The sequence below is a fragment of the Canariomyces notabilis genome, assembly GCF_033297395.1.
Source record: "Canariomyces notabilis strain CBS 508.74 unplaced genomic scaffold N656scaffold_7, whole genome shotgun sequence".
In the NCBI taxonomy this organism is placed as follows: Eukaryota; Fungi; Ascomycota; class Sordariomycetes; order Sordariales; family Chaetomiaceae; genus Canariomyces; species Canariomyces notabilis.
The window spans coordinates 635,470-649,737 of record NW_027041829.1 but is presented as its reverse complement, the minus strand read 5'-3'; the positions used below and the strand labels follow the sequence as shown (position 1 = coordinate 649,737).

Sequence of the window (14,268 nt, the reverse complement as noted above, 5' to 3'; positions counted from 1 at the left end):
GCCTTGGGTTCTTCGGCAGGTTCAGCCTTGGGTTCTTCGGCAGGTTCAGCCTTGGGTTCCTCAACAGCATCATCCGCTGCAACAGCTTCAACCTTAACCTCTGCAGGTGGCTGCTTTGACTCGGGCTCATCGAGAGACTCAGCGGGCTCAGGCTTGGAATCCTCGACAGACTCCTGTGCCGGCTCGTCCGCAGCCGCTTCTGTAGTCCGGACCTCAGCCGCCGACACTTCTTCTGTGGCTGCAGGCGCCTCCTCGACAGCCTTGGCCTCTTCAACAGGCATCGAAGGACTCTCTGCTTCCTCAACAACAGCCGGGGCAGAAGTTCCAGCGGATTCTTCTGGCTCCGCCCCCGCAGCCTCCGTGGCAGCAGCAACCTCCGACTTTTCCTCTGGCACATCCTCGGGATCGGTAGCGCCCTGTTCCGTAGCTAGAACGCCTTCCACCTCGGCCTGGGCAGGTTCTTCAGGCTGGCCAGCGGCGTTGATCTCAGGAACGTGCTCAGACTCATCCATTTCAGCCTTGACCTCGGTGGCAGCCTTGAGCGTGTCAGTATAATGGACTCGCATGCGAAACGGCGTGTCTAAGCTTACATCGGCAACAATGGGCTCCTGCACATCGGCATTGCCATCCGCATCAGGTTTCTCCGAGTCGGTGGATTCTGGCGGATTCGACGGTTCCTCAACGCCCGATGCCTCAGGCTGATTCTGGCTGGTATCCTCGGCTGCTTCGGGGGCAGCCACGGTGTCATTCTGAGTTACTGCAGATTCTGCAGATTCTGTGACGGGGTCATCCGGCGTCTCGTCCTTTGGCTCTTCAGAGCTCCCAGTGGGTGAATCGTCATGAATCTTCGCAGCTTCCCCTTCGAGGACAGCCTCCGCGGGTTCGGAAACCCCTTTAGCGGAGACCTGAGATACAGGTTCAGCCACACTTGCGGATGCTTCTTCCTGGGCATCGTTCGGCTCATCAACCGTTTGAGGCACTGCTGGGGACTCGGTTTCTGTGGCGGCCTCGTTCCCTTCAAGGAGATCGGGAGCAGTAGTGCTATCGTCGGCGGCAGGCTTCTCCCTAGAGGCTATTAGAATTCGACAGAACTAATGTTGGTAGCTATCAACTTACTCAATCGCCGGCTCTTCTTCAGCTTTTGGTGCCTCTACAGGTACCGGGGTGTCATCGGTAGCAGAGATGGTCGGTTCGGCGGCGGCGGCTACGGGTTCCTCCTTCGAGTCTTCCTGGGACCCAGACTGAGTAGCCGGTTCGTCCTGTGCATCATCATTTGGTTCTTCCTTGGCCTCAACCGCGCACTTGGCCTCCTGCTTCGAATTGTCGCTGGTAGCTGCACCCTCCTGGGCGTCCTCCGTAGCGCCAGCAGTCGGTTGCTCCTTGGCTTCGACGACATTCTCAGCAGGTTGTTCAGCTTGAGATTCGGTGATGGACTCGGGAGTGGGATCTTCTTTGGCCTCATCCGTGGATTTGTTTGTGGCGGCTGTTGGAGCCGGGTCTTCGCTGGCTCTGTTCGGCTCAGCAGCTAGCTGTACATCAACCTCATCTGCGGGTTCAGGGTTCGGTTCCTCGATGGCTACAGAAACAGCGTCAGGAGTGGGCTCATCGTTGGCCTCTGCGACAGCTTCAGGAGCGAGCTGTTGCTCAGCCTCGGCGACAGGTCCAGAAGATGTCTTATCCTGAGCCTCTTCGGTTGGCTCAAGAGCTGCCTGCTCGTTTGTATCAGTAACAGGCTCTTCCTTGGCTTCAATGGCAGCCTCAGGAGTAGGAGTAGGCTCCTCAGTGGCTCCAACCGCAGTCTCTGAGGTCGGTTCTTCCTTGGTCTCCGCCGCAAGGTCATCGTTGACCGGCTCTTCCTTGACTTCAGCCGTGATCTCAGGCACAGGCCCCTCACTGGCCTCAGCAGCAGTATCGACAGCTGGCTCTCCGTTGGTCACGGGCGCAGGCTCATCGTTGGCCGGTTCTTCCTTGGCTTCAACCGCAGCCTCAGGAGTAGGCTCCTCATTCGCTTCAGCCGCGGTGTCCGGAGCCGGTTTTTCCTTTGTCTCGAGCGCAGGCTCTTCGCTGACTTCCACGACAGGCGCGGGAGCAGATTGCTCATCGGCTTCGGCAACAGTATCAGGGACGGGCTCTTCCTTGAGTTCGGCCACATTTTTAGGAGCTGACTTTCCCTCAACCTCGGGGGCCGGCTTCGACTCTACCTCCGCGGCATCTTCAGTCTCAGCGGCCTTGACTTCCTCTGCGGGTGGCGGGGACTGCGTGCTCTCCTCCTCAACGGTTGAGGGCTGCTCGGCTGAGGGCGGTTCGGGAGCAGTGCTGGGTTGCTCTTGCTCCTCCTCCTCACCCCCGGCGGATTCTCCCGCCTTTTCCGCTTCCGGCTCGACGGCAGGTAACTCCTGGGCGTTCTCCGGCTGAGGAGCCTCGGCCTCAGGTTCGGCCTTGGCTTCAGTAACTTCAGCCGTAGCCTCTAAGGGCTTTTGTGTTTCTTCAACCTCAGCAGTAGGTGCCGGAGTATCTGCAGGCGGCTGCTCATCTTCCGCAACAGCTTCAGGGGCGGTGGTCTCGACAGACGCCGTGACTTCGTCGCACTTCGCCTCCTCAGACGGCTCTTCCTTGACAGCTACAGGCTCCGCTTCGGTGGAGCTTGGCTCCTCTGGCATTTCCGCAGGGGCGTCTACTTTGACGGGAGCCGGGCCAGCATCCTCGGCGACCTTGGTTTCAGCAGCTTCAGCAACGGCATTCCCACTGCCTTCGGCGACGGCAGCCTCAGCTTCTGCAACGGGTGCCGGACTCTGTTCAGGGACACCAGCGCCGTTGGTGCCGACCTCCTGTTGTTCGGGTTTAGATTCGGCCTCCACCACAGGGGCCGCAGCAGCAGCGGCTGCGGCAATAGCAGGTTCACTGCTCTCCTCAGCCTTGGGCTCCTCCCCAGCACTCGGGATTTCAGGGGCCGGTTCACCGGCCTTCCCATCTTCGGCCTTGGCGGGAGACTTCGGTGTCTTACTATCCTTGTCCTTGGCTTTCTTGCCGTTCTTGCCTTTGGACTTCTTGCTGATCTTGCCGTTGGGGGGGGACGCCGGCTGCTCAAGCTCCTTCTTAGGCTGAGGCTCAGCTTTCGCGGCCTTTGCCGCCGCCTTCTTTGCAGCCTTTTTCTTATTCTTCTTGGCGCTCCTCGAGAGAGGAGCTGTGGGTGAGGTGGGTGACGCAGGGCCCGCTTCTATGGGAGCCTCCACCTCCTCTTGTTGAGGAGCGCCCTCGTCCTCAACTTCATCGCCTGAATACCTCCATCAGCGATCACGTTCATGCTCATGTTTATGCTCACAGACAGCACAGCTGATGCGGCAATAACATGTTACTCACCCTCATTGTCTACCTCAGGCTCATTCTCGTCTTCCGACTCCGAGGGCTGGAAGTACTGAACATCTCCATACTGGGATACCTGCACAGAATTGAAGTCGGCAAACTGAACGTGGTCATACTGGACTTGGGACCAATGAAGGCTCGCCCGGGCGGGACTGAACTCGACATTTTCGACTGGGTAACTCATACTTGTGGGACGTCGACCTCTGCCTTGTCGGAGGGAATCTCGACTGTGAGGACCTGAGGGGTGCTCTTATTATCCTCCATGCAGAGCACTCCAATACTACGTGATCTTGAGACACTGCAGATATGATGGCTACCCAAAGATGAGGTGGGGGGGTTTGGGCTGCGGGTGGCGGTCGACGAATGGCCAAGTCGTGGCTAATATATGCTATGCACGACTGGAGGGTGCAGTTGCAAGCGGGAGGTTTTGAGGGGAATTTTCGCGGTCAATGGTTGGCCGCGAAGGGTTTTTCGTCGATTGTAAACAAAACAGGTAAGTGCGCTCTGGCGCGCCGGTATTGGGTTCTGGAAAACACACAAACGCAGGAATTGTGAAGAAGAAACTTCACAGGTCCCACTGACGACTTGCAGATGTAAAAGAGAAGATTGCAATTGGGAATTGGGAATCGGGACGAGGCAGAAGACAAGCTCCCTTGGACAGTGACAGACCGAGGCCTGGGGCAGGTGCATGAAAAAGAGCAATTGGCTCTTGGCAAGAACTGTGTAGCCCGCCACGGCAGTCACATCCCTCCCCCCATCAAGTGCGAATTCCAGTCGCAATCAACCATTCAACCCCACGTAACATGGAGAACGAACCGTCTCTCATGCGCGGGGTGTTTTTCTGCCTCGAGTGAATGGATGAATGGATCGAGAGGTCCGGCGGCGGCCCACACAGCTGCAGTGGCGCCACGTCGCACCCGGGGTAAGACGCAAACCCAAGCAACTGCTCGAACCAGACGGAACCTTGGGAGAGCTGTCACAACAAGACGCTTCAGCCCAAAGCAACAAGTTGGAGAATAACGTTAACATTGGCCACGGCTAGCCGGCAGATCGGTCAAGTCGCAGACCTCTAGACCGAACATTGTCTCGAGAGAGCCGGAGCCAATGTGCTGTAAAGTTACACGCATAACTCAGTGCCATGGTCAAGAAAGATGACCGTCAATTCGGCTCACAGCATGAAGTGACGCGAGCCTCATCCCGGATGATTGGATGAGAACAATTGGGTAGCTGGCGTGCCATTGGGCTGCCATGAGGCTATCCGGGACCCTCCCACGCTCGGTTGATGTTCTTCCATCCCTTGCTTGGGAAGCCGGGATGGGGTGAGCGACGGGGTTACCGAAGCGGGACAAACCACGCGGGTGCCGGCAAGTACCGTATATACACTAGTAGGTGGCTCGTCCACAACGTCAATTCAGTTCTCAAGGTGAGAGATTTGTGTGTACAGTACAGTACCTCACGTAGATGGGCAGCGATCCCCCTCCGAGGGGCATCAAAGATCCCGTCCCGTCGCTCGGGTGGTGATGGAGGTACAGAGTCGGCGCGTGGTGTCACGCCGTGCTACGTGGTTGACTGCTGGCTTGTCGCTTGTGGAGATCGCCTGCATGACGGGCGGTCTAACTGTGACGGTACCTTGTAGAGTGGGTCCCGGCCAGCGACATCGGGTCCATACGTGGGGCATCAAGCATGCATGTTAGTGAGCCAGCACAGCAGCCCGAAAATTTTCAATGCTCATCATCAAGTGCAAAATGTTGCGCAGCTGACCCAATTGCGAACGATCTGCCATAGATGAGTGGTAAGGACTCACCGGAGCAAAGAATCGAATTGGTAGACTGAAGACGTCTGGGGACCAGGTCTCTGGATGTTTTGTTAGTGATGGAACTTCTTCAGGGTCTTATGTTGCTCAGATCACCGCTAGTCCGACACCCCTGTTCAAAGTTCTAAGCTAACAGTTGATAAAGTAACGTCAAAGTCCAGCCGAGAGCCAGCCTATCAACTCTCGGGTCACGCAACGGCTATCAAACAAGCCGCACGCATCGAACAGAGGGACATATCACATAGGAAACAAGAATAGTCGAGTCAGGCAAGAAGATCGATGCTGATTTTAGGTGAAAGCCAAGAGCAGCCCTCTGTCAGGTTTTCTTGATTTCACTACTGTGGTGGTATGGGTAAGTCAAATTACCCTGTCCTGTAAATACGTACAGGTTTCGCCAGCCTGACGTGGGCGTCGCACGGACCAAGTACCTGACAGGGGAATTTAACTTATGCCTCACACCACAGTAGACTTCACACCGAGAAGCTGGCCCTGTCCTGTACTTGGCCCTATCTGTGATGAGAGCCTTGGGAGTTGGGAGGTACAAGTCAACCTCTTCGCGGCTAATTGCCAAGCTGAACATACGCTCGAGACATTGATACAGCATCGCTTTTGCGCCGATTCCCTGTACAGAGGAAACCCCCCCAAGATCTCCAACCTTACTCTACGAAGCAAGAGTGACTGGACGCTTGGACCGGGTTGGAAGCCATAGTGTAGAGATCAGCGTCGAGCTGATCAGGTTGCGAGTTGCGACGCCAGACAGGAATGGAAGGCGGCAAGATAGAAAGACTAAAAAATGCTCAAAACGTGAATAGCTTGATCGCGCTTAGGATCGGGCGCCTCCACAGCTGATGGAGCTTCTGTTGTCGCTTCTGTGGCAACGGATAACAACAGTGAAAAGGCGGTGTGAGGCACTGAGGACCCTCGTCAACTGTTCAGCTAGACCTACGAAGGTAGAGCTCCCAGGCTTTGAGCCGGGTGATGCTCATTGCTATCACGCTATCACAAAGTTTTCCAGCCATCTCCTGCGCAACACCAAGCACAAGGCCGAGGAATCTGCGAGGCTGGAATGCACGCTAATGAGGCGGCAAGGGTTCCCTACGGTTACCCAGCTGCAGCCTGCACGCCTGTCGGCTGTCCACAAGCCGGTAGTGTAGTAGGAAAACTTTATGCCTTATCAAACGACTCTGTGCGACATGCCTGTGCCTCGAACCAAAACAAATCCTAGGTACAAACCTCGAAACGCCAGTCCCATCGCTCCAGAAATAAGAGCTGCGAGGACAGTAGCTAACATCATGGGAACAATATGTCCTCCCCTCGCCCAACCATATCCCCCACCTATATTGCCATCGCTCACCAACACTCCGATGCGAGTGTCCCCCATGAAAAGGGATGCCTGCTAGTATCCCACTCTGCACCGTGCGATACCAATACAACGCAACCTCCCCTGAGTTCTTAAGCTCAGATAGCCATCGCTTCCTGCAGCTTTCTGAGTTCCGCCTCCTCGTCGTCCTCTGTTACTGCGGGCGCCTTTCCTTTGACTAGAAAGCCGTTAGCACGCGGGCTAATACAGGGCTGGGTCGCCCAAACAGAGGTCAACTCACGATCTCCATTTGCCACAGCAGGCAGTCGGTCGACGGGCACGGCGCCCGTCTCGAGCATCTTGTCCTCCAGCTCTTGCTGCTGAAGAGCTTCCATTTCGTCCTCTAGGTCTGCCTCGTCGACTTGCGGGCCAATGGCGGCGTTAGAAATGCTATCCGCAATATCTTCGTTGAGCCGGTTGTATTCCTGAATCTGATCCCTGTTCATATCGTCAGCGGCTAGTGTCCAGGATATCCGCCTAACGGGCCGCAACGCGACATGAGAGCAGGGCACATACATTACTTCGTCCACCTTTGTGGGCGTGAGCTTGCCATGTATTTGCTTCATGACGTCGCCCGCCCTCTGCATGGCGGCGAACGTCTCAAGGTTGATATTTGCCGACTCGATCGCCCCAATCTGCTGCTCGATGGTTCCAACGTGGTTCAGTGTCTGCTCGAGGGTGTGTTCGTAGGCCTTCTTGCGTCGCAGCGCCGCCATCGCAGCTGTTCAAAACGGCCGTAGCTCAGCATCCGCTCGCAAGTGCCGCACAAGGAGACGCCGACAGGCGGTTCTTACCTTGTTTGTTTGTCGTGACATTCTTCTTTGCTATCTGGTTCTGCTGCTCTATCTGGTTCTCGAGGTGTTTCTGGCGCTTTTCCAGCATCTCGAGCTGCGTCCGGAGTGTAATGATGACATTCTTGGGGTTATCTTTCCGCTTCTGCGCGGCTCCGCCGCCAAACCAGCCCCAGATGCCTGACATGGCGAGTATGTGCGGAATGAGGATCGGTGCTAGAAGGCGATTATCGGCGATGGGTTATTCGTGATGTGCTGGATGGCGGACCCGATATACAGTTGGCGGTTGCGAAGCACCGGTCCAGCTGATCAGCTTTGCCGATGACGACGCCGCATCCAGGTTGGCGGGGTCGCAGCCTAACTCCAGGCAACTCGGCAGCCACCCACTGACCGATAAGAGTGATGGATATCTCTGTCGTCAAATCCTAATGGAATACAAGGTCAGGGACCTTGTTTTGGGGAATGTACTTGAAAGTCGTCTTGAATCGAGACTTCTGTACCGTTGCCTATCAGCGATGATGCAAGGCGTTGCCAAACGAGCTTTGGGAGAGTGGGATCACGGCAAAGGCCATGCGGCGAGATCATGTGATTCGACTAACAGTGGCTATGACTAAGCAGCCACGAGGAAGCTCTTGGAACCGGCAGGCACCATCCAAGATTCCAACCACTCTTCCCATTCGCGACGATGGCTCCCTCGAGACACTCTCTGCGCCATTTTCATTTCAAAATGTGACAGAATTTTTTATCTCGGTTTTCAGGATGTCTACTGGCCCTCCGCCGTCACAGCTTTGCCTGCTGTCGACATTGCCGCTGAAACAAGTGGGCGATAAAGTGAGATTCTTAGCCTGGTGAGTTATTAGTCGTTCTTGCCATAAAATCAACGTGGTGGTTGTCGGACATAAATCTGGACTTCAATGCCACCAAAAGTACTATTTTCCCGGGTATAGCAAACCATGCTCGTCGCACGTACAAGCTTTCAGAGGGCTTTGAAGTACACAACTGACTTGTCCTGCAGCGTGTCGTCTTACTCTCCTGTCCATGCCATCCTGACTTTGGAACATCGTCTATCGGGCGATGCCTGCTCAGTACTGGCTCTGGTGGATGTGAACCTCATCCTGGAACGTATCGGAGCAAACCAGACGCGCACCGGGGAGTGGGTCAACGTGATCGGGTACATCACGGACATCGCTCCCATGAATGACGGCAAACGAGCAAAGGGCGGGAACTCAAAGATCCAGGTCCAAGCCCTCCTTCTCTGGTCTGCTGGGCCGCTTGATGTGCAGAAGTACACAGCATCAGTCCGGGCTCTGGAATGCTGAGGTCCGCGCCAATTACCGACATCCGCTCTAAGGCTCGCCTTTGCTTGCTTGCTAAGGACCTTATGTTCCTGGCCGTTCCCGCCGCTGGATGGTCCGGTGAGACTACATCCAGTTATTATCCTCTCAAGCACTGGCGCTTCACTTTTGCGCGGATATGCTCAGATTGCAGCCCCTGACGATTGTTTACTTCCCAGCGTTGGTTGCAAGCCATTGCGCCTCAGGGCAGCAGCAACTTCCGGGAACTCTGTCAGGACGCCACGACGTTATGCCGCGGATCTATAGTCAACGGGGCGAGTAGATCTAACACGACAGCACCGGAGACGGTTTCAGTGCAGATGGCTTGCAAGTTGCAACTACGATCCCCGAATTCCCGACCGCTCAGTGACCGCGATGCATAAAGCCAGTCGTCAAGGGAGCCCTGGATTGGTTGCCTGGTGGAGGCAAGAGTTGGCGGCCGCTACCTAGACTACCTGATTCTGCAAAGCTATGGCTACGGCTGTCTTGCTGTGCACATCAACACCGCTCGAGATACATCGTCTCGCCCTTCGCCAAGCCCCATATTGCCTAGAATGCACGAGGGTACAGGCAGTAATCCAATTGGGATAGCGGATCGCTCAAATATGGCTAACTCTTGTCGGTTGCATAATCCGACATGCACATGCAGTCAACCGCCAAACTTGAGGAGAAATCGGTGTCCATTGTGGCACCGGCATGCCAGATGGCACGATATTGCTGGTCCGAACGCAACGGCTTCCAGCCGCCGTGCCGCCGTCCCACAGTCCGATATAGCAATCTGTGTTCCGGGCGACTCCGTGTAAGACATCCTGTTCGCCATTCGCCATTCGCCCTCCTCGGAGTCGGCCGCGACCGTGTTATGGTTGAACCGCTGCATGCTGGGGTTCCGTCCCTGCAAGAGAAACCATCTGCAATTCCTCGGTCCACCTTCCCCATCAGACGCTTGGTTCCAACAAATTCATTCGCTTCGATAATGGAACTGATGTATCAAGTCAATTTCGGCGTTTCTCGTCGCGTCGGCTCCCAGGATCGTGGCGCCTCCGGTCCTCCCTTCTCCTCCTGGGCGATTCACCGGCGCCCGCCTTGGATATGACGACTGGCTGGTGAAGCGGTCGCTTCAAAGGCTTGCTTGAGCTGCCGGATGACCTTGCCGCTGCCTGTCTCTCCCACATGTCTTTGGACTTGACGCAGATGTCGTCTATTTGCTCCTGAGGGATGTCAATTTTCGTCTTCAAGCTCTACCGTATGTCGTGCGGTGGTGGCTCACATCTGTTAGGCAAGGCCCTGGTGTGGTGATCAGAAAGCCATCCTCTCCCTAGACACTGTCAACCATCAGCCCTCGCGGATTGGGAAGGGAAAGTTAGCCCACTTCGCGAGTATAGGGCCTCACTGTTGCCTCAGGCCCGAGATAATACTGAAGTTCCTGGGTGATGACCTTCTTGTGGATATCCAAATGAGGGATCCAGTACTTGTTCATGGATGACGAGGACGACATGTTGGCTAGGAAGCTTGGAGTGATGCGACAATGTGGGCCGAGGCCGTTGTTTCCTATTCTTCTTCAAAGTAGGGACATAGGGAGAGCAACCCTCTATTTATGCCTCCCTGGGGGCGACGCATCGGCTGAAGTTGGCCAGTCGAGGAGATGCTACCTTCCAGAACGCTCTCGGAGGAGGTCACGAAGCAGAGTATAAACACTTACACCGCTCAATCTATCCTAGCCACTCAAATACACGATCTGCTGCGGTCCGTTGATGGCACAGTGGCGGTATCCAAGCTGGGTAGAGCCCTTTTTTCACTGGCTGGTTTCCTTCAACCCACCGTCCGCCTCACTTTTCCGCCTCGCCCAGGCCCCCCTCCTTTCCATTCCCGACTGTCTGTGATACAACCCGTCGAGACCTACCCATGCGCACCTCGAGTTGTATCTATTGCATGTCTGCTTCAAGCTATCGTTAGATGGAAGGGAGCATTTGGCGCAACATACCTACATGGGGCATCCAAGGTGGTATCCGTTTTGCGCAGCGATACCTCATTTCCAAGATATCCGGTGATACCAGTTCGCTGCAGCCCTATCAGCTCTCTGCGAACTGCACAACTGTGTCCGAGAACCAGGCTCTCTCGGCTCTTGATGGATTGCAGCCACCCCCGGCACCCCCCGTTCTCGAAAGAGTTGTGATGCCCGCGCCGCTGACGAATGAAGGTGGCGATATTGGTCCCATGCTGTGTACCTGCACGAAATGCGGTTTCCGCTGATCTCCGTCGCACCGACCCATGTTTTGGTTTGCGCGCACGCTTCGTGCGCGACATACATCTGTTGGGTCGGCTGGCCGTGTGGGTATGATGGTAGGTAGTGTATGTACATACATACATACAATACAATACCAGCCCCCAGGGGACAAAACCTGTGCCTGGCTGGCTAAAGGCGCCAAGGGCGCTTCGTCCTTATGCCCAATTCTCTTGTTAGGACGTTATGTTCGAGGCTGACCGTTGATCGCATGCCCCTTTTGTGGGGAGAATCCTTACTTCATCAGCCTCGTTGCAGGCATCACGGGCTTATGCCCTATACTTAGGTCGCCTTCTCACTCTTCCAACATTTTGAACATCTTTGCTCATTTTGTTTTCTTCACTTTCTGTCACTCAGCGCTTGTGTTTCTTGATAATGCCCGCCCTGCCATTCCTGATACAATACACCTTGTCCCTGCCTGAGTACTTAGATACCTGGGTAGCCACTTACGTACATTGGGCCTGGAGAGTCCAATACGCATGCGGCGAGCGGGTTTAACGATCTACCCTGTGCGGGGAACGGTTTAGTGTTTCGGTTCTTGTATGGACGATGATGCTCGACTGGAAGGGTGAGAGCAGCCATGGCCGTTCAGCTATCCACTTACCCCTGATTTGGAGGCATACGTGGCTCGAGTCTTGGTGTTTACTTCCCTCGGGGTGTTTTCCATTCGACGCCGTTGCATGTGGCTAGCCCAGTGGGTTTTTGGTGGCCGCTTTGCTTCCGACTTGCTCTTCTGCTTTCCACAGTTTCTTTTTCTATCCTTTGCTCCAAAGAAAAAGTGCTTGATGAATTCCTTCACTTTTTTCTTCTTTCGCCATTGGACTTTTAATGTGCTTGTTTGGGTGCCAGTGGGCAGAAACGAGGCGGGAGGATCGGCAGGAGGAGATGGCTCACTGGGAACGAAGTGAGGAGCTACCGAGCCGCCTGCGGTTGTGTTCTTATGAGTGTTGTGGTATTGAACCTCTGCGAGCCATCACTCTCCGTTCGCCTTGTGTATGGGGGATGCCTTATGGAACTGAATCTGCTGCTCATCATGGATGGTGAGGCGGCAGTTCGTTGGGTCCAGATGGATGGTTGGGGAGGCTCGAGCCTCACTTGCGAAGCAACTCGCCCGTCCAACGGTCCAAGTACGCAGTGGACGATTCTCAGTCAGCCGCATCCTCTGAGACATCCGAATCGCGACCTACGGCTTTAGATGTATTTGGATCCTGGATCCCTGTCGGACATAGTAGCCCGTCAGAGCAGGCCATGGTCGGTCAGTCTCTTGCTGCCACTGGCCAAGGCCTTTCATACTGTAACAGTTTACCCATTGCTGGCTCCTTCAATAGCCCATGAACTCAGTACGAGTCTACTATCCAATTTGTTATGAGACAGGAACGTACTAGTGCGTGTCCACAGATAATCAATCTTCGTATATAAGGAGTCCGCCTACAGCCTGTAAGTGGTATGGATGTGTCCAAAGAGTTGAGCAGCCCATACTAGCAGGCTCTGGTATATTTCCAATACCTCCACACCAGTGAACGGGACTGTATCAGCACTCACGCCTCAACTCCACGCCATGAATAGTATTCCCTCTGCAGAATTGTTCCAGTTCCAGTTCACGTTGGTTCCTGGGGTCAACAGGTAAGAGGGGTAAGAGTGCCAAGCCGATCGTGACCTACTTTGACTGTCCTGAATTGACGCCATCCTCCCTTGGGAACAAGTTCAAGCTGTAGCGCGAGGCTAAGTTACTGCTCTCGTTGTCATGGAGGCCGATGCATACCGTGAAGTGTCAGCTGTCCGCCCAGAGCATGGTACTAGTACAACAAGTACGACTCGCAACCCAACTGACAGCTCGTGTTCCTTGCCAATGGTCCGTACCACACGGCGCCTTGGCCCGGTCGATGAAGATGATCGAGTCCGCGGAAAATGGCAGTATCGCCAGTCATTATCTTCAGTTGACCTCTAAAGCTTCTAGGCGTGAACCACAAAGCTCTGAAGCCCGACAGAACCACGCTGGACTCGCTGGAGCAAGGAAGATGGTACAAGTACATCCCGGGTGTCCTGGAGGCTGCACAGTAGTACTTACAGTACTAGTACTAATGCAGGTCTGTGTCCTGGAGGTCGCTCTTCGATCGATTGAGTCCCAAGCAACGCGGCTCTGAAGAGATGCTAACTAACCCTAATGGCACCAGCCATCCTAGCCATGCGCTGCATTAACTTCGTCCCGGCTCGACTGTCGAGCGTTTGTCGGAGGAACCGGAGGAAGGAAGAGAGGTCAACGTAGTGGAATTGTCAGGGCTACTGAAGAAAGGAAGAAAAGGAGGGAAAATCCCAGGGCCAACGTACAGGCCAGAGATAGGGGCGTGTGGCTGGCTGAGGTAAGCAGTGTGGGCACGGGCCCAGTGCCCACACAAACAGCGTTCCATAGCACCCACATAGTACCTCAACGGCTTCAACTTGGACGAGCACAGTACTGGTCCTGTTGAGGGTGAGGAGATAGGTATTTGTAGGCGTCCGACAGCTGCTGAACTCAATAGAATGACTACTCCGTACAAGCCAAGAGCACCGTTAAAGGGTTGGTATTGTCTAATAGAACAGATTACTAAGCCAACCAATCGCTAATTCAGCTCGCTTACCCGTTGGCTCCACTTTCGCTGCACGCAAGGGGCCAACTCTAAAGAGTTGGGCGCACAACCCAGAGACGGCACAAAACCCAGAGACGATAGTGCAATATATGGCATTCTACTACAATCACTAACAGATGAGCAGTCGCATGCCCGAATCCCAGGCAATACTGCACTTTCAAGAAAATGGGTATGACCATTAGATTCGCCTTGAAGAGGCGGTTCGAATAATACCTACTTTGGATAGATACATTCTATTGCTCTTATGTTCGTGGTAAATTTTGGTGGAAGTCGTTGAATCTGGTGACCTAGGTCTTGTAAGTCGGGTTTAGAATGTGGTAACAAGATGCAACACTTTCACCAAGGGCTCTCCAAATATAAGGTGCATCCATTCAAAGTAGGTATTATTCAAACCGCTTCTTTAAGGCCGATTTAACAGTCATATTCGTTTTCCAGGAAAACCAATGGTTATGAAGATGCAGGTTGCTAGTGTTGCTGGCTAACAATTTTGTATGAGGAATGCACCAATTTCTGATGCGTCTCTGGGTTTCGTGCCGTCTCTGGTTTGTGCGCCCAACTCTTTAGAGTTGGCCCCTTGAGTGCAGCGAAAGTGGAGCCAACGGGTAGGTCAGCCAGAGCGGCCAAAATCACACAACTGTCACATGCTTCAGAGTCCGACCAAAACTGCACCAGCACGGCATGTCCCGGTACTTCTCATGC

The 14,268-nt window shown here is 54.6% G+C and overlaps 4 protein-coding genes across 4 annotated transcripts in view; 1 reads left to right on the top strand and 3 right to left on the bottom strand.

Annotated features, from left to right (window-relative positions):
* Nucleotides 1–3,644, bottom strand: part of N656DRAFT_603605 (uncharacterized protein) — a 12,217-nt gene extending 8,573 nt beyond the window's left edge. Inside the window, exons 1-4 of the mRNA XM_064810264.1 lie at nucleotides 3,361–3,644; nucleotides 1,117–3,274; nucleotides 591–1,065; nucleotides 3–536 (exon numbers count right to left, since the gene is read on the bottom strand). Coding sequence (XP_064671441.1) covers nucleotides 3–536; nucleotides 591–1,065; nucleotides 1,117–3,274; nucleotides 3,361–3,547 — 3,354 coding nt within the window. The 5' untranslated portion in view covers nucleotides 3,548–3,644. The remainder of the gene's footprint in view (nucleotides 1–2; nucleotides 537–590; nucleotides 1,066–1,116; nucleotides 3,275–3,360) is intronic.
* Nucleotides 3,645–6,634: 2,990 nt separating this feature from the next.
* Nucleotides 6,635–7,514, bottom strand: N656DRAFT_788765 (Snf7-domain-containing protein; the record flags this gene model as incomplete). Its single annotated transcript, XM_064816717.1, has 4 exons — nucleotides 6,635–6,714; nucleotides 6,778–6,974; nucleotides 7,053–7,257; nucleotides 7,331–7,514. 4 exons carry the CDS (start codon nucleotides 7,512–7,514, stop codon nucleotides 6,635–6,637), a joined length of 666 nt encoding a protein of 221 aa, XP_064671440.1.
* Nucleotides 7,515–8,086: 572 nt separating this feature from the next.
* N656DRAFT_706956 (uncharacterized protein) lies at nucleotides 8,087–8,646 on the top strand (the record flags this gene model as incomplete). The annotated part of the gene is made up of 2 exons (XM_064811393.1): nucleotides 8,087–8,175; nucleotides 8,343–8,646. The coding sequence occupies 2 exons, from the start codon at nucleotides 8,087–8,089 to the stop codon at nucleotides 8,644–8,646; spliced, it is 393 nt and encodes a 130-aa protein (XP_064671439.1).
* Nucleotides 8,647–9,653: 1,007 nt separating this feature from the next.
* N656DRAFT_788764 (uncharacterized protein) lies at nucleotides 9,654–10,156 on the bottom strand (the record flags this gene model as incomplete). The annotated part of the gene is made up of 3 exons (XM_064816716.1): nucleotides 9,654–9,869; nucleotides 9,929–9,976; nucleotides 10,031–10,156. The coding sequence occupies 3 exons, from the start codon at nucleotides 10,154–10,156 to the stop codon at nucleotides 9,654–9,656; spliced, it is 390 nt and encodes a 129-aa protein (XP_064671438.1).
* Between the last annotated feature and the right edge of the window lie 4,112 nt (nucleotides 10,157–14,268).